The sequence below is a fragment of the Scyliorhinus canicula genome, chromosome 2, assembly GCF_902713615.1.
Source record: "Scyliorhinus canicula chromosome 2, sScyCan1.1, whole genome shotgun sequence".
NCBI lineage: Eukaryota > Metazoa > Chordata > Chondrichthyes > Carcharhiniformes > Scyliorhinidae > Scyliorhinus > Scyliorhinus canicula.
The window spans coordinates 137,731,344-137,750,221 of NC_052147.1; the positions used below are offsets into that span (position 1 = coordinate 137,731,344).

At 50.8% G+C, this 18,878-nt stretch overlaps 1 protein-coding gene across 1 annotated transcript in view; it reads left to right on the top strand.

The window, feature by feature from the left end:
* The window catches only part of LOC119962275 (sperm-associated antigen 16 protein-like), a 1,248,392-nt gene that overhangs the window by 791,587 nt on the left and 437,927 nt on the right, over positions 1-18,878 (top strand). The window contains exon 10 of the mRNA XM_038790262.1: positions 18,500-18,626. Coding sequence (XP_038646190.1) covers positions 18,500-18,626 — 127 coding nt within the window. The remainder of the gene's footprint in view (positions 1-18,499; positions 18,627-18,878) is intronic.

The window sequence follows — 18,878 nt, forward strand, 5'->3', positions numbered from 1 at the left end:
TATCTGGGAGCGCCATCCTTTCACCGCTGACTACAAATATCTGGGAGCGCCATCCTTTCACCGCTGACTACAAATATCTGGGAGCGCCATCCCATCACCGCTGACTACAAATATCTGGGAGCGCCATCCTTTCACCGCTGACTACAAATATCTGGGAGCGTCATTCCTTCACCGCTGACTACAAATATCAGGATCATTCCCACAGCAACTTCCCATGCAATCACAAGAGGCATAACAACTACCCCTTTACCTCTGTCCAAAGCTTCAATCGCTCCTTCTAGGTGAAGCAGTTATGTATTGTACTTATTCATTGTTCATAACACAATTTTCTCCACATTAGGGAGATCTGGGGCTGAATTCTCACATCCCCCAGCCGTGTGTTTCTCAGTGGCACGCTATTCGCTGTCGATGTTCTCTTCCCGCCACTTGTTAATGGGATTTCTCATTGAAGCCACCCCACACTGCCAGGAAAACCTCTAGGCGGGGGTGCGCTGCCAGTGGGAAAAGACAATTCCAAAGGCTGGTGAATGTAGAATGTGGGACTACTGTGCGGAATATCTTTGCTCAGCCAGCAAGCATGGCCCTGAACTTGTGACTGCTTACCATTTGAGTTCACACCCTTGCTGTCATACTGATTTCAATGACTGCTGTCATTGCCCTGCTGTGATTTTCCAGTGAAATCAATGCAAGCTTAAGGAACAGCACCTCATTTTCCAATTAGGCACCTTAGAGCCTTCTGAACTCAACATTGAATTCAACAACATCAGACCATGAACCCAGTCCTTCATTTTGATTTTTTCTGCCACGCTTTTCCAACATTTTCTCCTTTATTTTAGATTTCCATTCAGCCACAGTATTTTGCTTTTATTTAAGCAGGAAAATGTGACAAATCTTTCAAGCATAATATGGTGCACTGATTGTTTTCCTGCTATTGCTTTCAGAGTTGACCTTTATTCTGACATTAACACTTACTCTGGACCCTGCTTTGTTTATTTACTACAAAAATTACACCTCCCTTTGCCTTTTGTTTCATGACATCTTGGTTGTTTAATTTCTCCCACCCTCTAGCCTATCGCTGGCCTTACCTTTTGTTCTACGTGATGCTCCCCACTTTAGCAACAGCAAAAAAAAACCATTGCATTTCTATCTCTCCACAGTTCTGAAGAATGGGCATACAAACTCATCGTGGGCAGCACGGTGACACAGTGTTTAGCACTGCTCCCTCGCAGCACCAGGGTTCCATTCTGACCTTGGGTGACTGTGTGGCGTTTGCATGTTCTCCCCTTGTCTGTGTGGATTTCCTCTGGGTGCTCCGGTTTCATCCGCCAGTCCAAAGATGTGCAAGGTAGGTGGATTGGCCATTCTAAATTGCCCCTTAGTGTCCAGGGATGTGCAGGTTTAGGGGGGTTTACGGGGTTTGGTCGATATACGGTGCTCTTTCAGAGGGTAGGTGCAGACTCGATGGGACAAATGGCCTCCTTCTGCACTAGAGGTATTCTATGATTCTATTCTATGAGATTCGAAATATTAACTCTTTTTCACTCTCCACATATGCTGCCAGACCTGTTGAGATTTTCCAGCATTTTCTGGTTTTATTTCAGATTTCCAGCAGCCACAGTATTTTACTTTTTATTTAAGCAGAAAAATGTGCCAAGTCTTTCAAGCATAATGTATACAACTAGTGGTGCACTGATAGTTATTTTGTAATGACAAGAATAAACTGAAATGTTTGTCTATGGCCATGTACTCTCTATTTCTGTATTCCATTTAGGCAACCTTTACCTTGCAATAACTGTTTTGTAATGCTCACTTAATGAAGTGTCATCTCTTGAGTTTGAAATGAATGTGGCACATATTGAATAAAAGATGATTACATTGTACGCATCAGCTTTTTATGCACTTCCGATGAGATGATTTTGAGATTGCACAAATGTTTTTTCATGCACCTCAGTGAGTTCTGAACCAATTCTTTCAATTACAAGTTTGGTTTAAAATAATCATTTTGAGATTGGATCATGTATAGTAATTTGAAATATGCCTTAGCAGAATGGGAGAGAATCTTATGAGTTATCCTGGGAATAATGTACATGCTTACGTTGCTTGTTAAAACCATTTTAATAGTGAGATTGAATGAAAGATTGAATTTTGTTCTGGAGAGAGATGCTATTTCATAATTGCAGTTTAACCTCACTACTAAAATTGTGTAAGGTTGTCACTTTGAAACATGTGGGGAGTATTTTCTGTGCAGTGTTGCCGGAATCGCGAGTCATGATTTGGCAGAGAATCGCATGTGAGGCGGAAATCGTGGCCGGGGCCCAAAAATGCCATGCACCGGTGCCTTGACAGCGGCGTCAATGCATTCTACTCTGCACGCACAATAATTTCCGTTGGCAAATCATTAATGGACCTGACCCAGAATTCTCCAAGGCCTCCGCGATGCTCCGCATCCGCCAAGTGGAATTACCGATGGCGAGTATCACTTGTGCTTTTTGGCTGCTGAGAGAGAGAAGAGGTAGTACATGGAGAGGCATGACCGTGGGCTGCCGGTCCTGCCGCTGGCAGGGCTGGTGGGTTGGCGTCTGCCAGGGCCGGGGGGAGCATCTGGGGACAGGGGTGGAGAGGGATTGGGGTGGGGCGAGGTACCGGGACGGTGAGCGCTGGCTGAATTGCGGTCCGACCCCACCCCCAATGTCGGCCCATCTCCCCCACCCCGCACCCCCTTTGCAGTCAGCCCAGCCCATTCCACACACCATTTTGACGGAGCACCGAGGCTGGTTGTAATGTTGTGAACAGGTGTTTATTGTGAAACGGTGAAAATTTTTGTAAAGTTTGTGCCCTCGCCCCTAACTCTGTACTGAGTGCTGCGCCGTGCCAACTTAACTGATGTCTATCTTTCAAATCCTTATGGGCCCCAACGCTACATCCAGGCTGTTCATCAGGTGTAGAGGCAGCCATCTGCGGTTGCTGCCCTCTGACATGGGTCCCCTTTGGTGGCCTTCTTTTGGAGTGACCAGGTCTGGATGGACCCGGCAGTCGCTCGGGTGTCCCAGATGGTGTGGTGCCACCTGATTTGCTCGCTGGCCATCAGATGCACCAGGGATAGGAGTGCGGGAGTCACTGGCACAGGCCCCATCACCTCCTCCTCCCTCAGGGTGTCCGTTGGGCCCCAGGCTACTCCTTGAAACAGCCATGCGACCAGAACCATCTCCTGAGGCTCCCACGCCACTTGGTGCTGCTAGTCCTGGGCCCCACTCCCATCTCATCCAGGGTCTCAATGCTCATGGCCATGGCACACAGGGAGTGTCCCTCTGGGACTGGGCCACCTCCCTCTGGGACTGTGCCACATCACCCAGTGACTGTGCTAGTTCCCTCTGTGACTGGCTCAGGTTGGCCAGCGCCCGGGCAATGCCACAGACGCACTCAGCCATGATCTGCTGGGACTGGGCCAAGCTCTGGAGTACTGCTGCAATGCCCATGTGGTACTAGTACATGGCTGCCTCTGAGAGGGCAACCCTCGGCCACTGCCCCGCACATAGTGCCCCAGGCCTTGGACATCCTGACCCATGGCTGATACCTTTGCCCCCAAGGCCTCCACCACCGACGCCATCCATTCGGTTTTGGCCTGGGTAGCACGCATGGTCAGCACTGCTTCCTGCCCCTGCAGGTGGTTGAACACCTCCAACTGCACCTGCAGGCACTGGATGGTCACTGAGAACCCCTCATGTAGTCCCTGGCTCTGCATCTCCACTAACGAGTGGACCACCCTTTCCGGAAGACCGAGACCCATCCAGACGGCGGCTAGTCCCTGGGGTCGGGCAGGCCTCCGACTGTTTGCCCTCTTGGGAGTTTCTCCCTCCATCTGATGTACCGTAGCATCTGTGTGGTGTGCACCAGATGGTCCCCAAGGAGCCTCATCACGAGCGTGCTGAACCAAGATGCGTGTCTCAGAGATGATGGAGGATGTTGGAGACAGCTGTGACAGGAAGGCAGTGTCGTCCCCGGATTGGTGCTCTGGGGTGTCTCGGGCTGCAGTTTGGTGGTTACCATCGCTGTCCATTGCTCGTTATCACTGGGATTCGCTTGGGTGTGGACGGGGGTTAGTGCCAGGGACATGGTGCTGGTTACTCACCCTGGCTGCCCTGAGGAATCATGCAGCTTTTTGCAGCACTGCTGTCTGGTCATGGCAGTGGGGCTGACGGCGCTCACAGCCTCTGCCACCTGTGCTCAGGCCCTGTGTACGTGGGCGGGTAGAAGCCTCCTTCCCATCCAGGGTACAAGGCTGCCCGCGTCTCCTCCACGGTGTCCAACAGGATCTCCAGCTCAGCGTCTGCAAACTGAGATGCCTCTCTGCGTGCTGCCATCTTGTTGGCTGGGACGCATGCGTGTGTGGAGGGTGAGTTGTTAATATGTGGCTGCAGCTTGTCAACCACTTGAATGTCAGTCCCGACCCCGGCGAATCCAACATTGTTTTTCATTGAAATTGCGCATGTTCCTCATGGTGCCGGTGTGGGCCCATTAACTGATCATGAATTGATCCAGGACCGGCATCAATTTTGTTGTCGTAGAAGTCCACTGATTCAGTCCCAGCGTCAACACTTGGTCTCTGAATTGGGAATCTCACCTGTGATTTTTGAAATATGAATTAGTTGTTCATTTTTTAAAAACTGGCTTAGTGGATAGTGTTCTCATCTCTGAAGGTTCTGGCTTCAATTCCCACTTCAGAAACTAGGGACTGAATTTTATCAGCTCTATGGTGATGGGAGGCAGATCCCCCACTGCCCCCTTACCAGAGACCCCATAAATAAAGAGACCCACCAGAGACCCCTAAATAAAGAGACCCGCCATAGCCCCCTAAATAAAGTGACCCCCCAGAGCCCCCTAAATAAAGGGATCCCCCAGAACCCCCCGAAATAAAGAGACCCATCCAGAGACCCCCTAAATAAAGAGACCCCCAGAGCCCCCTAAATAAAGAGACCCCCAGAACCCTCCTAAATAAAGAAACCCCCCAGGGACCCCCTAAATACAGACCCTCCAGAGCCCCCCTAAATAAGAAACTTCCCGAGAGCCCCTGAGTAACGCGACTCCCCACAGAGACCCCCTGAATATGGAGAACCCCCAGGAGTCCTCCAGAAAAGTGACTCCCTCAGGAAACCTCCCAGAAGAGAGATCCCTGTCAGGAAGCCCCCCCAAAAAGAGGCCCCTGTCAGGAGGTCCCCCAGAAAAGATACCCCCATAAGGAAGCTCCCTTAGAAGAGAGACCCCTGACAGGAATCTAGAGAGCAGTTCAGACAGAGTGAAAGAGATCTACCATGCGGATCTAGCGGAACTTGCGACACTGAAACTCAGTAAAAATTTGAGTTAAAACTTCTCGGGTGCAAATAAGGATCGTTTATTGCCTCTATTTGATTACAATTGAGAATCACTTAAATCTTATTCTCTAATAAGTCCGGCTAGCAAAAAGGACTTAAAGAGAAGCAACTTTTACACAATTTAACTTTCAAAATAATACCAAAATGGTTTCTTGCTTCTGGCAAAACAGCTTGCATTTACTTCAAGAGTTAGAGTGGAAAAGTGAAAGTATAGAGACAGCGAATAGTTTAGATCAAAGTATAGATGATTCATGAATAAAGATGGCTGTATGGACCCTCACGGTTATACAAAATCATATCAGTCTTTAGCCATCTATCTACACCCCTATGTAATCCTAATTGGTTTGGGTTGGAATCAAATGACTTTGACTTGATGGTTAGCTGTCAATCTTCAATGTGCAACATTAGTTTTGAATGTTTCATGTCTAAATACTTGTGCATGTTATGGAATGCGATTCTGTGCTGTTATCGCGGCCAGTTTAAACTGGTCGTCTACTGACGTAGCTGTTATCCGCATTATGAACAATAGTGCCTTCATGTTACTATGGTGTTGCTATGTCCTTGATCTGATAAATGGTACAGCACAAGTATAGTGTCAAACTGTCTTGCAAATGTATTTGTTAGCTCAGTAAAAGTGCTGTTTTAATCTATAATGGAATTATGCTGTGTCATGCTGTTTTGTGTCTCTGTTCTGTTGAAGCTATATGTTTTGAAATGACCTGAGGTTATGAGTGTTGCAATCCTTAATTTAAAATTGGTATTTAAAACTAGGGCTTAATATTTACGCTACATAGCTATCTTTTACCTATCAGGTGTATTAGAAAATAGTTGGTTTCTACACAGAGGCATGAAAAATAATCGTTGATTTCACACTCACCTGTGCAATACACCTGCTGGCTCAGGCAGAGGAAACAGCACCTGTCAATTACTGGAAAGAGAAAACCAGTCAGCTGGGTTTAAACCTCCTCAGATCTTTTATCCGCAAGCCATTCATTTATTTATCTTTGATATTGGTTTTGCTAGGCTGTGATTGACAGCTTTCACACGCCCCAGCTGTCAACATTGTTCCATTCATCTTCCTTCACAGTTGAATAATTCTGAAGTACTCCAACCACAATGTTTATTGACATCAAGCTTTGATTGACAGCTCCTGGAAAACTTCAAACAGAATTAAGTGTTTTCCAATCACCTCCCTAGTGATTTTGAATTGCCTAGAAATTGATAACACTAAACACTGTTTGAAATGGTCCAGGAGCTGCCAATCAAAGCTTGACATTTATAAGCATCATGTTGGCCTCCTGCACAACATCACGCAGCAGAGGGGTAAACATGCTGGAGGAGGAGGAAGAATGCCAAACGGGGAGGATGAGAGGGTGGCCAGCAATAACCGGGCATGGAGCCCGGGCTGGCATGGCAGGCTGTCTAATGTGTGCTCCAAGGCCACGGCACTCGTGACAACCTCATCACCAGGTTTGCCTACTAGGAAGCCTGGCCACCAGCAACTCTGCCATCCTGCCCCACCTCTCCATACTCTCCTCAACCCAAACCCCCTTCCAAGTGGTGCCTCCTTCCCCATAGCCGCTCACATCCTCCCCTGTCCCTCCTCCCTTCATCCCGCCCCCCTCCGAGGGTCCAACCAGCATCACCACAGGGTGTTGGCTGTGGACAGGCAGTATCAGCGGGTCTTGTCCACAGGACAGAGGATGATGATAACTCACTTCGAGATGAGTTCTGGTGCTCCTTATCATTTGACAAATCTGACTCCTGCCCGCAAGATCACATTCACTGTCCACCCGAGTGAACCCTGCATGTGTGCAGGCCATTCCATCTCACGGGACCATATTTCCTTTGGGGTGGTGAGTAGCTATGGAGATGGTGAGCAGCAATGGGTCACTCACTGGGTAACCTGTCCTACACGGTGCCCTCACGTTTTTGGCCCCGTTCCCTGCTACCTCTGAGGGTGCCCCCAGGTGGAATGTTCAGTTGTCCTGGGGGCCCTGTCCTGTGCCATCCTCCAACACCTGCACCCACACCACAATTCTCCCACACACTCCACCCTGTACACTCAGCCCATCCCATTCCTCACACCCTTAGAAAGAGGTTTGAGGCAGGTCGGAATGTTGGTGAAAAGGTGTTTGATCACGACGTATACAATTGTGCCCTGACCTCTACCTCTAATCTATGTGCTGCACCATCCCAATTTAACTGAGTGTCTAATTTCCTTATTTTACGTGGCCTACTACTCCTTCTATGCGTGACCCCTGACAGCACGTCAGATGTGGAGGCAGCCTGCTGCGTATCTCACTATCTGACCTGAGATGCCTTTGGCGGACGTCCTCTGGAGTGCCTGGATCTGGATGGGCCCGGCCGAGTTTCGGGTGCCACAGGTGACGAGGTGCTACCCTGTCCTGCCCACTGACCATCAGTTGCGCCAGTGTCAGGTGAGGAGGATTCAGAAGCGCTGAGGGGTTCCAACACCTCCCCTGCGGGAGGCACCAGCATGGGTGGCCCCAGCACTTCCTCCTCCCCTGGGTGCTTGCGGCCTCCGGGCTACTCTGTGGGTCAGATGTGAGGCTGGAGTGAGCTCCGGAGGCTCCACTATCACATGCCGCTGGCTGCCAGTCCAGGAGTCCCATCCTAATCTTAACCAGGGCCTGGATGCCCTCAGCCATGGAGGACTGAGACTGGGCCAAGTCTCTCAATGAGTGAATCATGTCCCTCACTATCTCAGTTATGCTCCTCTGTGACTGGCCCAGGTCAGTCAGCTCCCGGCCAATGCTTTTGACGCCCTCAGCCGTGACCCTTTGTGACTGGGCCAAGCTCTGGAGTGCTGCAGCAGTGTCCATATGGACCCAGTACATGGCGGCCTATGACTGGGCTCCCCTGTTCTGAGCCTCAGCCAGTCACCCACAGTGTGCCCCAAGCCTTGGACATCTTGACCCATGGCTGTGGCTTTTTGACCCAAGGCTTCCACAGCGAACACCACCCGTTGGGAAGGAGGGTGAATTCTACTAGCTGCACTTGCAGCTGCTGGAATGTTGCGGACACCCCCTCCTGTAGATCCTGGCACTGCACTGCATCTCCACCAGTGCTGGGATCATACTTTCCAGAAGTGCGAGACCTGGCCAGACTACAGCTGATTCCCAGGAACGGGGACCCTCCTACTGTCCACTCCCTCAGATGTCCCTATCGCCACCTGATGTGCTGTAGCATGTGTGATGTGCCCACCAGAAGATGATCAAAGCGGCTCCTCACTAAAATGCCCCACCGAGGTGACACTCTCTGTAATGGTGGAGGGTGCGGGTGAATGCAGTGCCGAGAAGTCGGTGTCACCCCTGGACTGGTCCTCCGGGGTATCCTGGCGTTGTGGATGGGGGTGAGGTACCCCAGACGGGCCACATGGTCTGATGATGATCCTGCAAGTCAAAAACAAGACATATGGTGAGATCTTGGGAAGGTGTGGTCTGGGGAGAGGGGTGACTCACTTGCTATAGGGACATTGTTTTGCATCAGGGGCTCACTTGGTTGTCGCATGCTGACATCTGACTTGGAGATAGTCTTCTCATGGACCACCCCATTTCATGGATCTTCCCGGATAATGCCATCACCCCATCACCCTCTCCTCAGCAGGGGTGAGAGCCATGAGGTTCGGGACACTCCCTCGGGACTTTTCCCGCTCTCTTCTGTATTGGCCCGCCTTTTCCTAGTGAAAATAAAGGACATGGTGAGGCACTTGGAAGCAGGTTACAGGGGGGTTTGTAGTTGGTGACATGTGTGTACAAGCCACCTGGCCAAAGGACAATATAGATTGGGATGTGAGGGAGATGCGGGCAGGTGGGTTTTGATAAGCCTTTATGGGAGTGGGGATGTAATGTGAGGAGCGAGGGACAGGAATGATGCCAAGGGAACAGAGGTGGTGGCTCACTGGAATTGCCCGAAAGGGGTTGTTCTGCTTGGTGGAGCTCACAGCATTGACTGCCTCGGCCACCTCCACCCAGGCTCAGTTGACAACAGCAGGCAGCGATTTCGTGCCCACCCTGGAGAAGAGGGTGTTCCGCCTTTTCTCCATCACATCTAACGTATTGAGCTCCGAGTCGGTGAAGTAGGTGCTGCTCTTCTCTGGGCCAGCTTCTTGGCTGGAATGAGAGTATGCGGGGGATGGAGTGCTTAAAAGCAGCTCCAGGTTGTCAAGCCCACCAGCATCAATTCCGGCCCCAGTGAATCCGACACTGGCGGGATTGAGAATTGCTCTAGACTCATGTGGGCAGAGTGCTGGCCCATTAGCGTATCCTGAATTGCTCCCCGAATAGCACTCTGAACGGGAATGTGAACCACACACAATTCAGTCCCAACATCAACAATTTGTCTCCCAAACTGCGAATTTTGCCCATTATGTTCAGTACCTTTCACATCTCCGCAGATACTGAAGCAGTCTATGTCCATGTGCAGCAAGACCTAGACAACATTCAGGCTTCAGTTGAAAAATGCCAAGTATGTTCCACACAAGTGCCAAACAATGGCCAGCTATAACATGGGAGAATCTAACCATCCCCTTGACATTCAACATGATTCCCATCACTGAATTCATTGTTATCAACATCTGCGGGAGGTCACCATCGACCACAAACACCTCGACTTGTACACAACAGATTTTTTATTGAGTCTCGTGTGGTAAGATAACAATCTGTAACAGAGCACGTTATCGTGGAGTCTGTTTATTACACCTCTGGAATCTGCACCGAGCACCGATCATTCACTTGTATGTCTCATTACCCTCTCAATCTTCTTCTGAAGATGGCCGGATGTGTCTCCCCTTTTGTGGAAGTCAGTGGTCACATGACCTTGGTCTTGAGACCACATTGTACCTGCATCGCCACCTGCTGGTTGGAGATCGCACACCATCCATCTGTGATATAACCCGTAGGCATATCACCACATTAATTACCGCTAATCCCATATGATTTAACTTTGTGAATTAATCTTCTGTTGGCACCTTATCGAAAGTCCAGATATAATAAACCTATAGGATCCCCATTATCCACTTTGCTTGTTACATTTTCGAAGAACTGAAGCAAATTAGTCAAACATGATCTCATCCTGGCCTTAACTCCACCATCCATAATCCTTCAACATAACCAATTAAAAATCTTTCCAATTCCTCTTTAAATTTACTCACTGTCCCAGCACCCACTGCACATTGGGGTAGCGAATTCCACAGATTCACAACCCTTTGGGAGAAGTAGTTTCTCCTCAACTCTATTTTGAATGTGCTACCTCTTATTCTAAGACTTGTTCTAGAATTCCTCACAAGAGGAAGCAGCCATGTCTACTTTATCCATATCCCTGTGAGACAGTGCATACCTGTGCCATGTAATCGCAGGCATGGCATTCTGTGGTGGAGACGGACACCCGCTCCTCGTGGCCAGGAAGGTCACTGCAGCCCTATGACCACTGGGTCATTCCAGGGCTCGAGTGGGGACCTGTGGGCATATCACAATCATCAGCCCACAGGTGCGTGCATCAGGGAGGTGACGGATTCTCTGTATACCCAGGAATCAGATGATATCACCTTCAACATGGAGCAGGCCCACCAAGATGCCCGGGCTGCAGGTTTTGCAGCTATCGCCAGGATGACCCAGGTCCAGGGGGCGATCGATAGCACACATCTACCCCTGCAACCATCAGGGCACCAGGGAATGCCCTATATTAGTAAAAAGGGGTTCCACTCCATGAATGTTCAGATTGTGTGCAAAAACTGCCTCAGAATCATGCCCATGGGTGCCTGCTACCCTGGAGTGTGCATTACAGGTACATCCTGGGGCACTCGGAGATCCCCAGTGTCTTCAAGGGTTCATTGGGGACAATGGGCACCAGCTGAGGCCATGGCTGATGATGCCAGTGCAGAGGCCTGCAACCCAGATGGAGCCCCTTTACAATGAGACCCACACTGACACTCATGCTGTCATTGAGCGGTGTATCGAGCTGCTGAAACTGCAGTTCAAATGTCTGGACCGCTCTGGTGGGGCCCTACAGTACCCTCCTAGAGGGCCTCCCACTTTGTGGTGGACTGCAGTGCCCTTCACAATCCGGTACAGCAATGGGGCGACATGGTGGAGGAGGAGGAAGAGGAGGTTCATGCAGCCTTGTCTGAGGAGGAGAAACCATGATGTGGAGATGCCAGTGTTGGACTGGGGTGAGCACAGTAAGAAGTCGTACAACACCAGGTTAAAGTCCAACTGGTTTGTTTAGAATCACTAGCTTTTGGAGCACTGCTCCTTCCTCAGGCTCCTTCACCTGAGGAAGGAGCTGTGCTCCGACAGCTAGTGATTCGAAACAAACCTGTTGGACTTTAACCTGGTGTTGTGAGACTTCTTACTGAAGAGGAGAAGGCGGACCGGGGGGGCTAGAGGTCGACCCTGGGGAGGAGCCGGAGGATGGAGGACAGGCTGCCACGTGCGTCAAACATACCAGGAGGGCCAGGGAGGCCCTCATCATCTCCAGATTCTTCTCAGAACAGGCTGTGTCCATCAGCTCAATACCCCCCCCCCCCCCACCCTCGTTCCAAAATCCACCCTGCAACCACTCCCCCCTCCCCCCATCTCACTGCCCATTCCCCGATCACTTTTCTACCCTCTGTGGGTCTGTGTAACACCCCACCAGGGTGATGAGCCTGTGTTGACACTGTCCGCAGGAGAGTGATGGCCACTCGCTGTGAGGAAAGCTCTGGTGCTCCTCAGAATCTGATAAAGTCTGACTCCTGTCACGGCAGCACGGTGGCGCAGTGGGTTAGTCCTGTGGCCTCACGGCGCTGAGGTCCCAGGTTCGATCCCAGCTCTGGATCACTCTCCGTGTGGAGTTTGCACATTCTCCCCGTGTTTGCGTGGGTTTCGCCCCCACAACCCTAAAATGTGCAGAGTAGGTGGATTGGCCACGCTAAATTGCCCATTAATTGGAAAAATGAATTGGGTACTCTAAATTTATTTTTAAAACAGTCTGACTCCTGTCTTTCTGCTGAAAGTGCACTCACACCCATCATCATGACAGAGCCTGCATTGGGGGCCTTTGGTTTTGGACCACTGTGAGGGTGGGGGGAAGGGCGGCGCGGTGGCAGGAGGGGGAATGGAGGAACAGTGGGGAATGATTAAAGTGTCAGAGGTTTCACATGTTCATGTGCCAAATAATTTAATGGTGAACATTTTACTGTGACAGATTTCTATTCCCCTTAGCCCAGATAGTGACCCCCCAGTGCCCCCTCAGTTCTCCTCATTCTTTTTGGCCATCCGTGGTCCATTGCTATGCCTAGGTGTGTCCTCAGAATGCGCATCAGAGGTAGAGGCAGCCTGCTGCCTTCCATGCCTTGTCCTTTGATGCCCCTGGCCACATCCTCTGGAAGGCCTGGCGCCGGAGCGCCCCAGCAATCTTACTGGTGTCACAGGCGTCACCTTGCCACTCTGTTCTGCCCGCTGCCCTTAAGATGCGCTGGTGTCAGGAGGGGTATATTCAGGAGAACTGGAGACCGATATAGTCTCTTTTGTGGCAGGCCCTGGGTTGGTCTCCAGCCCTTCCTCCTCCCTGAGGGTGTCTGTAGGGCCCAGGGTGACGCCATGGGATGGAGGGTCAGCAAAAGTGAGCTTCAGAAGTCTCTGAGTCTTTTGTCACTGCCAGTTCTGGAGGCCCCCCATTGTCTGCACCATGGTGTTGGCACCCTCAGTCATGTTCCTCAGTGACTGGACCATGCTCTGCAGTGCCTCGACAACGTCCACCTGTGGTTGGGACAAGTCCCTCATCAACTGGGACATGACGTTAAGGCCAATGGCATTGGTCGTCACAGACTAAGCCATGCCTTGGACACTACCACGCAAGTCACGAATAGGGCCGGCATCGTAGCACAGTGGTTAGCACTGTTGCTTCACAACGCCAGGGTCCTAGGTTCGATTCCCGCTTGGATCACTGTCTGTGCGGAGTATGCACGTTCTCCCTGTGTCTGTGTGGGTTTCCTCCGGGTGCTCCGGTTTCCTCCCACAAGTCCTGAAAGACGTGCTGTTAGGTGAATTGGACATTCTGAATTCTCCCTCTGTGTACGGGAATGGCCGCCGGAATGTGGCGACTAGAGGATTTTCACAGTAACATCATTGAAGTGTTAATATAAACCTACTTGTGACAAGACAAAGATTATTATTATTAAAACATCATGCTGCAGGTTTTCCATTGCCATCACCACCCCAGCAGTTTTGGCTTGGGTGCCACATATTGCCAGCACTATCTCCTGCGCCTGAAGTTTTTGGGACTCCACAGTCGATGAAATGTTGCTGACACCCCTTCCTGAATCTCACTGATTTGGCCTATCATCTGCATCAACTCTAGGTGAACCTTGTCCAGAGGCTTGACATCTGGCTGAGAGCCAGCTGAGTCCTGGGATCCAGCAGACCTCCGGCTGCTGTCTCCCTCAGATGTTGCTGCCTCCTCCTGAGATGTTCATCAACAATTGTGTGATGCTCACCAGATATTGCCCCGCAGTCTGTCCACTGATGTCACGCACCGAGATATGTGTCTCTGCGCGGGTGGAAGGTGTAGGTGATAGCTGTGACACCTCGCCGGTGGTCTCCTCGCAGCTCTTCTTCCAGTTGTGCTCTTGGCTGGCAGTGTTGAATATAACTCCGGATGGCTTTGCCTCATCAGATGATGATCCTGCAAGGTAATAGATCAGTGGAATATGATCAGTGAAAGGGAAGGATAATTTTGTGCGACATCAACATCGCTTTTGAGACAGGTCATGTGGGTCAATGCGCAGTGGATCCTCACCTCAGTGGTGCAAGCCAACCTTGTTGTCACTGCTCCCTCCTCAGGAAACCCGCAATCTCCAGGGCCCGTTCCTCACAGGGGGTGAGGACTAGGCTCTTTGGCATCATTCGTCTTCTTCGGGCATTGGACGGTGGTTCTCCGTGTCATACTGCCCACACTGCCTGCAGCTGCCACTGCCTCTCAGGCAGCATTTCTGACCCAGCTGCTGTTTTCTGACCCCCTCGGGAGAACAGGGCCTCTCATTGGCAGCATCCCCAAAGCGAGGAGCAGGTCTCCGTGCTGCCATCCTCGTTGCTTGATTGTGATTGAATGGTGAGTGGGTGAGTGTTTAAAAGCATCTTCCCCTTATCAGTGGTGAGCAACTGAGGCACGAATTGTGCGCATTAGACGGCGAGGGAGCCAGGCATGGCGAGATTCACGTGGGTACATTTAGGGCGGGTTAATACAGACAGCTATCTCGCTAATGCAGCCGGTGTGAAACACTTCATCAAATTCGCCCAAATTTACACTTAGGGTGTGATTTTCCGGAAAGATTTCTAAGTGTGGTAGCAAGCGGGAACTGCCGTGAGCTTCCCGGCGCTCAGCCCGGCGAAGCCGGGAATGCTATTCAACATTAACTGGTCCACTTAATGAGGCCCCATGGGCTTCACGCCACAAATGAAGGCCTGCCAGCTGATTCGCTGGGACCCCACTCACCAGCCCCCCACGCTCAGCCTCCTCCACATGGTGCCAAGTCCATGAGTGCATGGCACATGTGCCGCACCCTCTCCTTGTTGACGTGGAGCCTCCTGCGGCATGGGCTTTCCAGCATCTGTTCAAAGGACCAGTGACGCCCGTACACCCTGGGTCATCGCAGGCCAAACCTTTTCGGTCTCTCCCTGGCCTGTTAGGCGGCCAGGTCCTCAGGCTATGGGGGGGTCCCTGCATATGGGCCGCCGCCTCGAGCCTCTGCAGATGCTGCTGCTGCCGCCGTCCCCAGCGTCTGGCCACCCAACCTACCAGCAGCACCATTAGGGCCAGTCTGCGGGATCTAAAATACCATCCATACTGTTCAATATCAGTAAGGAATTAGGAGAGGGTGTTAGACTGACGCGCAATGGTTGCTTCCACCCCAAGGCCCTCCTTTCCCCCATTGATACCCTCTCCTTCTCCGCCCCCCTTCCCAAGACCTGGAATGTTCTGCCCACGCACTCACCGCCGCAGCGGACCCCCCTCAACAGACCCCAGATCATGTACCCAAGACACCCGCACATAACTTCACCTGGGCCGGGTGCTGGTGCCCTCCCCATGGCACTGATCCATTTTCCGGCCGTGGACATGTCCCCGGAATTGTGTCTCATCCCCTGGGTGTTCGGATGTTGCTTCCTGCAGTGTTCAGGCACAGTGTCCAGGCATCCGTCTGATTGGGATGCGAGGCAATAACCCCCACATGCTACATGGCACACCCACCCACGGGAATCCATTAGAGATGTGTGAAGTGCTCACTTAACTATGATTGCCAATTCAGCAATAGCCTTCAGCCACATGACCAGAATCCTCAGCAGTTGGTGGGGGTTATGGGTGGTCGCTGGGGCAGACAGGCAAGGACAAGGATTGCCCCCGGACCGGGTACACCCAATCCAGGGGTTGGCATGGTGAAGCTGCGCTCAGTTGCACCCCCCCTTCAGCGACTCAGACCCTGCCGAGGGTTCCCTCCCCAGCCAAGTGTTCCCTACCCCCTACTGAGCACTGGGGCGGCAAACCCAGCTCCCCCGGGCTCTTTGCCTGTGAGTAACTGACCTCCTCGGCTCCCGGCACAAGCCCGTCTGCCAGGTTCACATTTTTGAAAAGGAGTACTATTCGGCACCAGCATGACCACTTGTTGGGGAGGCTGCTGAATCACGATGGCCGCTGGATATAGGGTGGCTCCTGTTAATTGTACGGAAATAGAGCTTGACGCCACGCTATGGTGGGATCCCGATTTTGCCTACGGGAGTGGGCTGGTTGCTTTGCAAACTGTTCGCTGCCATGTGCCAGCACAACGACCATGGAGAATTGCACTCTTAGATTTTTTTCCCCTAAATGACATCCTGTCACTTTGGGCGGGTTTGGCGGGGTAATTCCCACTGGGTATTTGGGTGCGATCCAGACCAGTATTCACACATACTTTTCTGTAGCTTGGAGATTTTTTCACTGGAAAATCCCACACTTTCAATTTTTTCCTGCAGTGGGGAGCTAAGGTCACCGACAAGACCGACTCCTCAGAGATCAGGCACCATTTTTAAAGAGTGCCTAGATCTCAAAGTGAGGTTGAGGGTTCCCCCCCCCCCCCACACCCATGGACATCGTGACCTCCCGCAGACATAGGCAATACCCCCAATCCTCAACCCTGGAGGGGCAACCTCCCCACATCACTAAAAGTCCATCCGACCTCTGCCCCCACACCACCCAGGCATGAGGATTACTTGGCCCCACACCCATCCATCCTTGTCAGCATTGAGGCATCGCCCCACCCCCAATTGAGCATGCCCCACTATGGGATCACTGAGCGCCCCCCACCTTTGGGGCTCCCCCTTTCTGTCCACTCCCTTTCAGCCCCCCTCTTTTTCAGCACCCCCATTCACCACCCACCCTTCATAACCCCCCCTTCACCTCCCAATTTCATGGGCGTGGCCCCCCTCAGGCTCTGCCCTTTGGCAGTTCCAGCCTGGCACCAGGGCACTGCCATGGAACCCTGGCAGTGCTAATCTGGCATCATTGAAGTGCCAAGTTTCACTTCCAGTGTGCCTGGGGACATCGCCAGGGCACCGCCCTGTCCCTAACCACCATGTGCCTCCAATGGCCTTCGAGCCCCCCGGTGTGGTCATCATGCCAGGTCTCCATTTTTGGAGACCAGTTCTAATTTTCGCTCACATTCGGCCTGGCCTGTGTGGCCGATGACTCCCGGGAGCTGGGTGACTGCGGCCGCAAATGGGGTGTACATATTTAAATTAGACTAATGACTCATTTAAATAAGTTTACCTGGACCATGCCCAGCGAGGGCGTGATCCAGATCGCAACGGCATGGCGGGCCGGCTGCATCGTATGTGGCTTACCGCCCAGCACAAAATCCAGTTGGACTCTCCCGCCATGCACCCAGCGTCACAGGATCTGCCTCAGGCACAACGCGGTGGGAAAATCATGCCCAATTTCATTGCTGGTATTTAATTTGTTCAACAAAGAGAAATAAGCAAGAACTGATCTAATCTATTGTTATTGCTTCATTCTTTTTTGCAACAGGCAAATACATTGAATCAGATATAAATTTTTAATGCATAGATATACATAATTTGTGTGTGTTTATTGCATTCTGAGTGGAAGACAAATCTGAAAGAAATTTGCTGAGATGTGATGCATTCTCATTGTACAGAACTGACATGTGCAGCCGTTGTTCCTTCCTAAAGTTACCTACAGAAGCTCAAACTCGAGAGCTATCAGTTTCATGTTGAAAGAGAAATAATGCATTCGACATAATAGTTGTTGCTTGAGAAGAAAAACACAATCCATCTGCTTGTCAGAAAACACTACGTTAAGATGTCAGTTAGTTATAAATTAAACGTTCAAGGAACCCATCAGTTTAACTACATTGTCTTCAAGCACAACATGAGTGCTACAATGCTTACTTTTATGTTGATGATAAGCAACAAATCATTTGGTTCATCAGAGTCTGTCAGAGACCAGCATTTCTCTCTGTTTTCACCCTGCTTGAAGAGGTAGGTTATGCCTACCGGCTATGATGGATAATTAATCTTACAGATATCTGGTGTAGCTATTTTGCTTGACTGGGTGGCACACACCTAATACATGATCTATGGCCAGTCTGCTTGTGTCTTGTGCCTTTCATTTGTCGGCCCATAGATGAACAAGTTCACATCTGGACAGTCAAAGTCATCATTTTGAACCATACGTATTGTCAAAAGAATTGTCATGTCTTCCCTCGTCTCTGCTTTAAATTCATCCAGATAGTGACATTTATTTCCCCCGGCGTGACACGTTCCTGTGAAACTGAAATGAGACAGTGTGGTATCACTAATCATCATCACATTACGTCGCCAAATCGAGAAAGCTGCTACTACACCTCGAGTGTGCGAAAAATAATACAGAGCTGGCAATTAGTCTCGGCTGTTTAATAAAAGGGAGATGGAACCAGTGACCTGGTGACTGTGAAGCTCGGTTAAATTTCTGCCAGGCTGGCTCATGATTGAACTTTTTCTATTCAACTCTTGACACTTACAGAGGTGGAAATGCTTTGAGTGTTGTTCTGTAAACAATTGCTGCCTTTCTAACGAGTGTTTCCTTTTTTGTTGCAGTCAGAGATGTCGACAGACACTGCGAGGTCATGTTGATTCTGTGAACAGCGTGCAGTTTCTTCCCTTCTCTAACACACTGCTCACCAGTGCAGCCGACAAGACCCTCTCTCTTTGGGATGCCAGAACGGTAAATCAAACCTTTTCCTCATTCGACCTTCCTGTTGTAATGGCCAACTAACTAAACATTAAGGGAGCGATTCTCCAGCCTCATTACACTCTTGCTTGAGCAAAATGAGGCCCGTGAATTGTGGGAGAGGCCAAAAACGAGAACCACGCCAGGCACCAAACAGTTTGTGATGCAACCGGCCCGCTCCTGTATGCAAAATCGGGATCTCGCCATGAAAAAACAGGGCAGCACGGTAGCTCAAGTGGAAAGCAC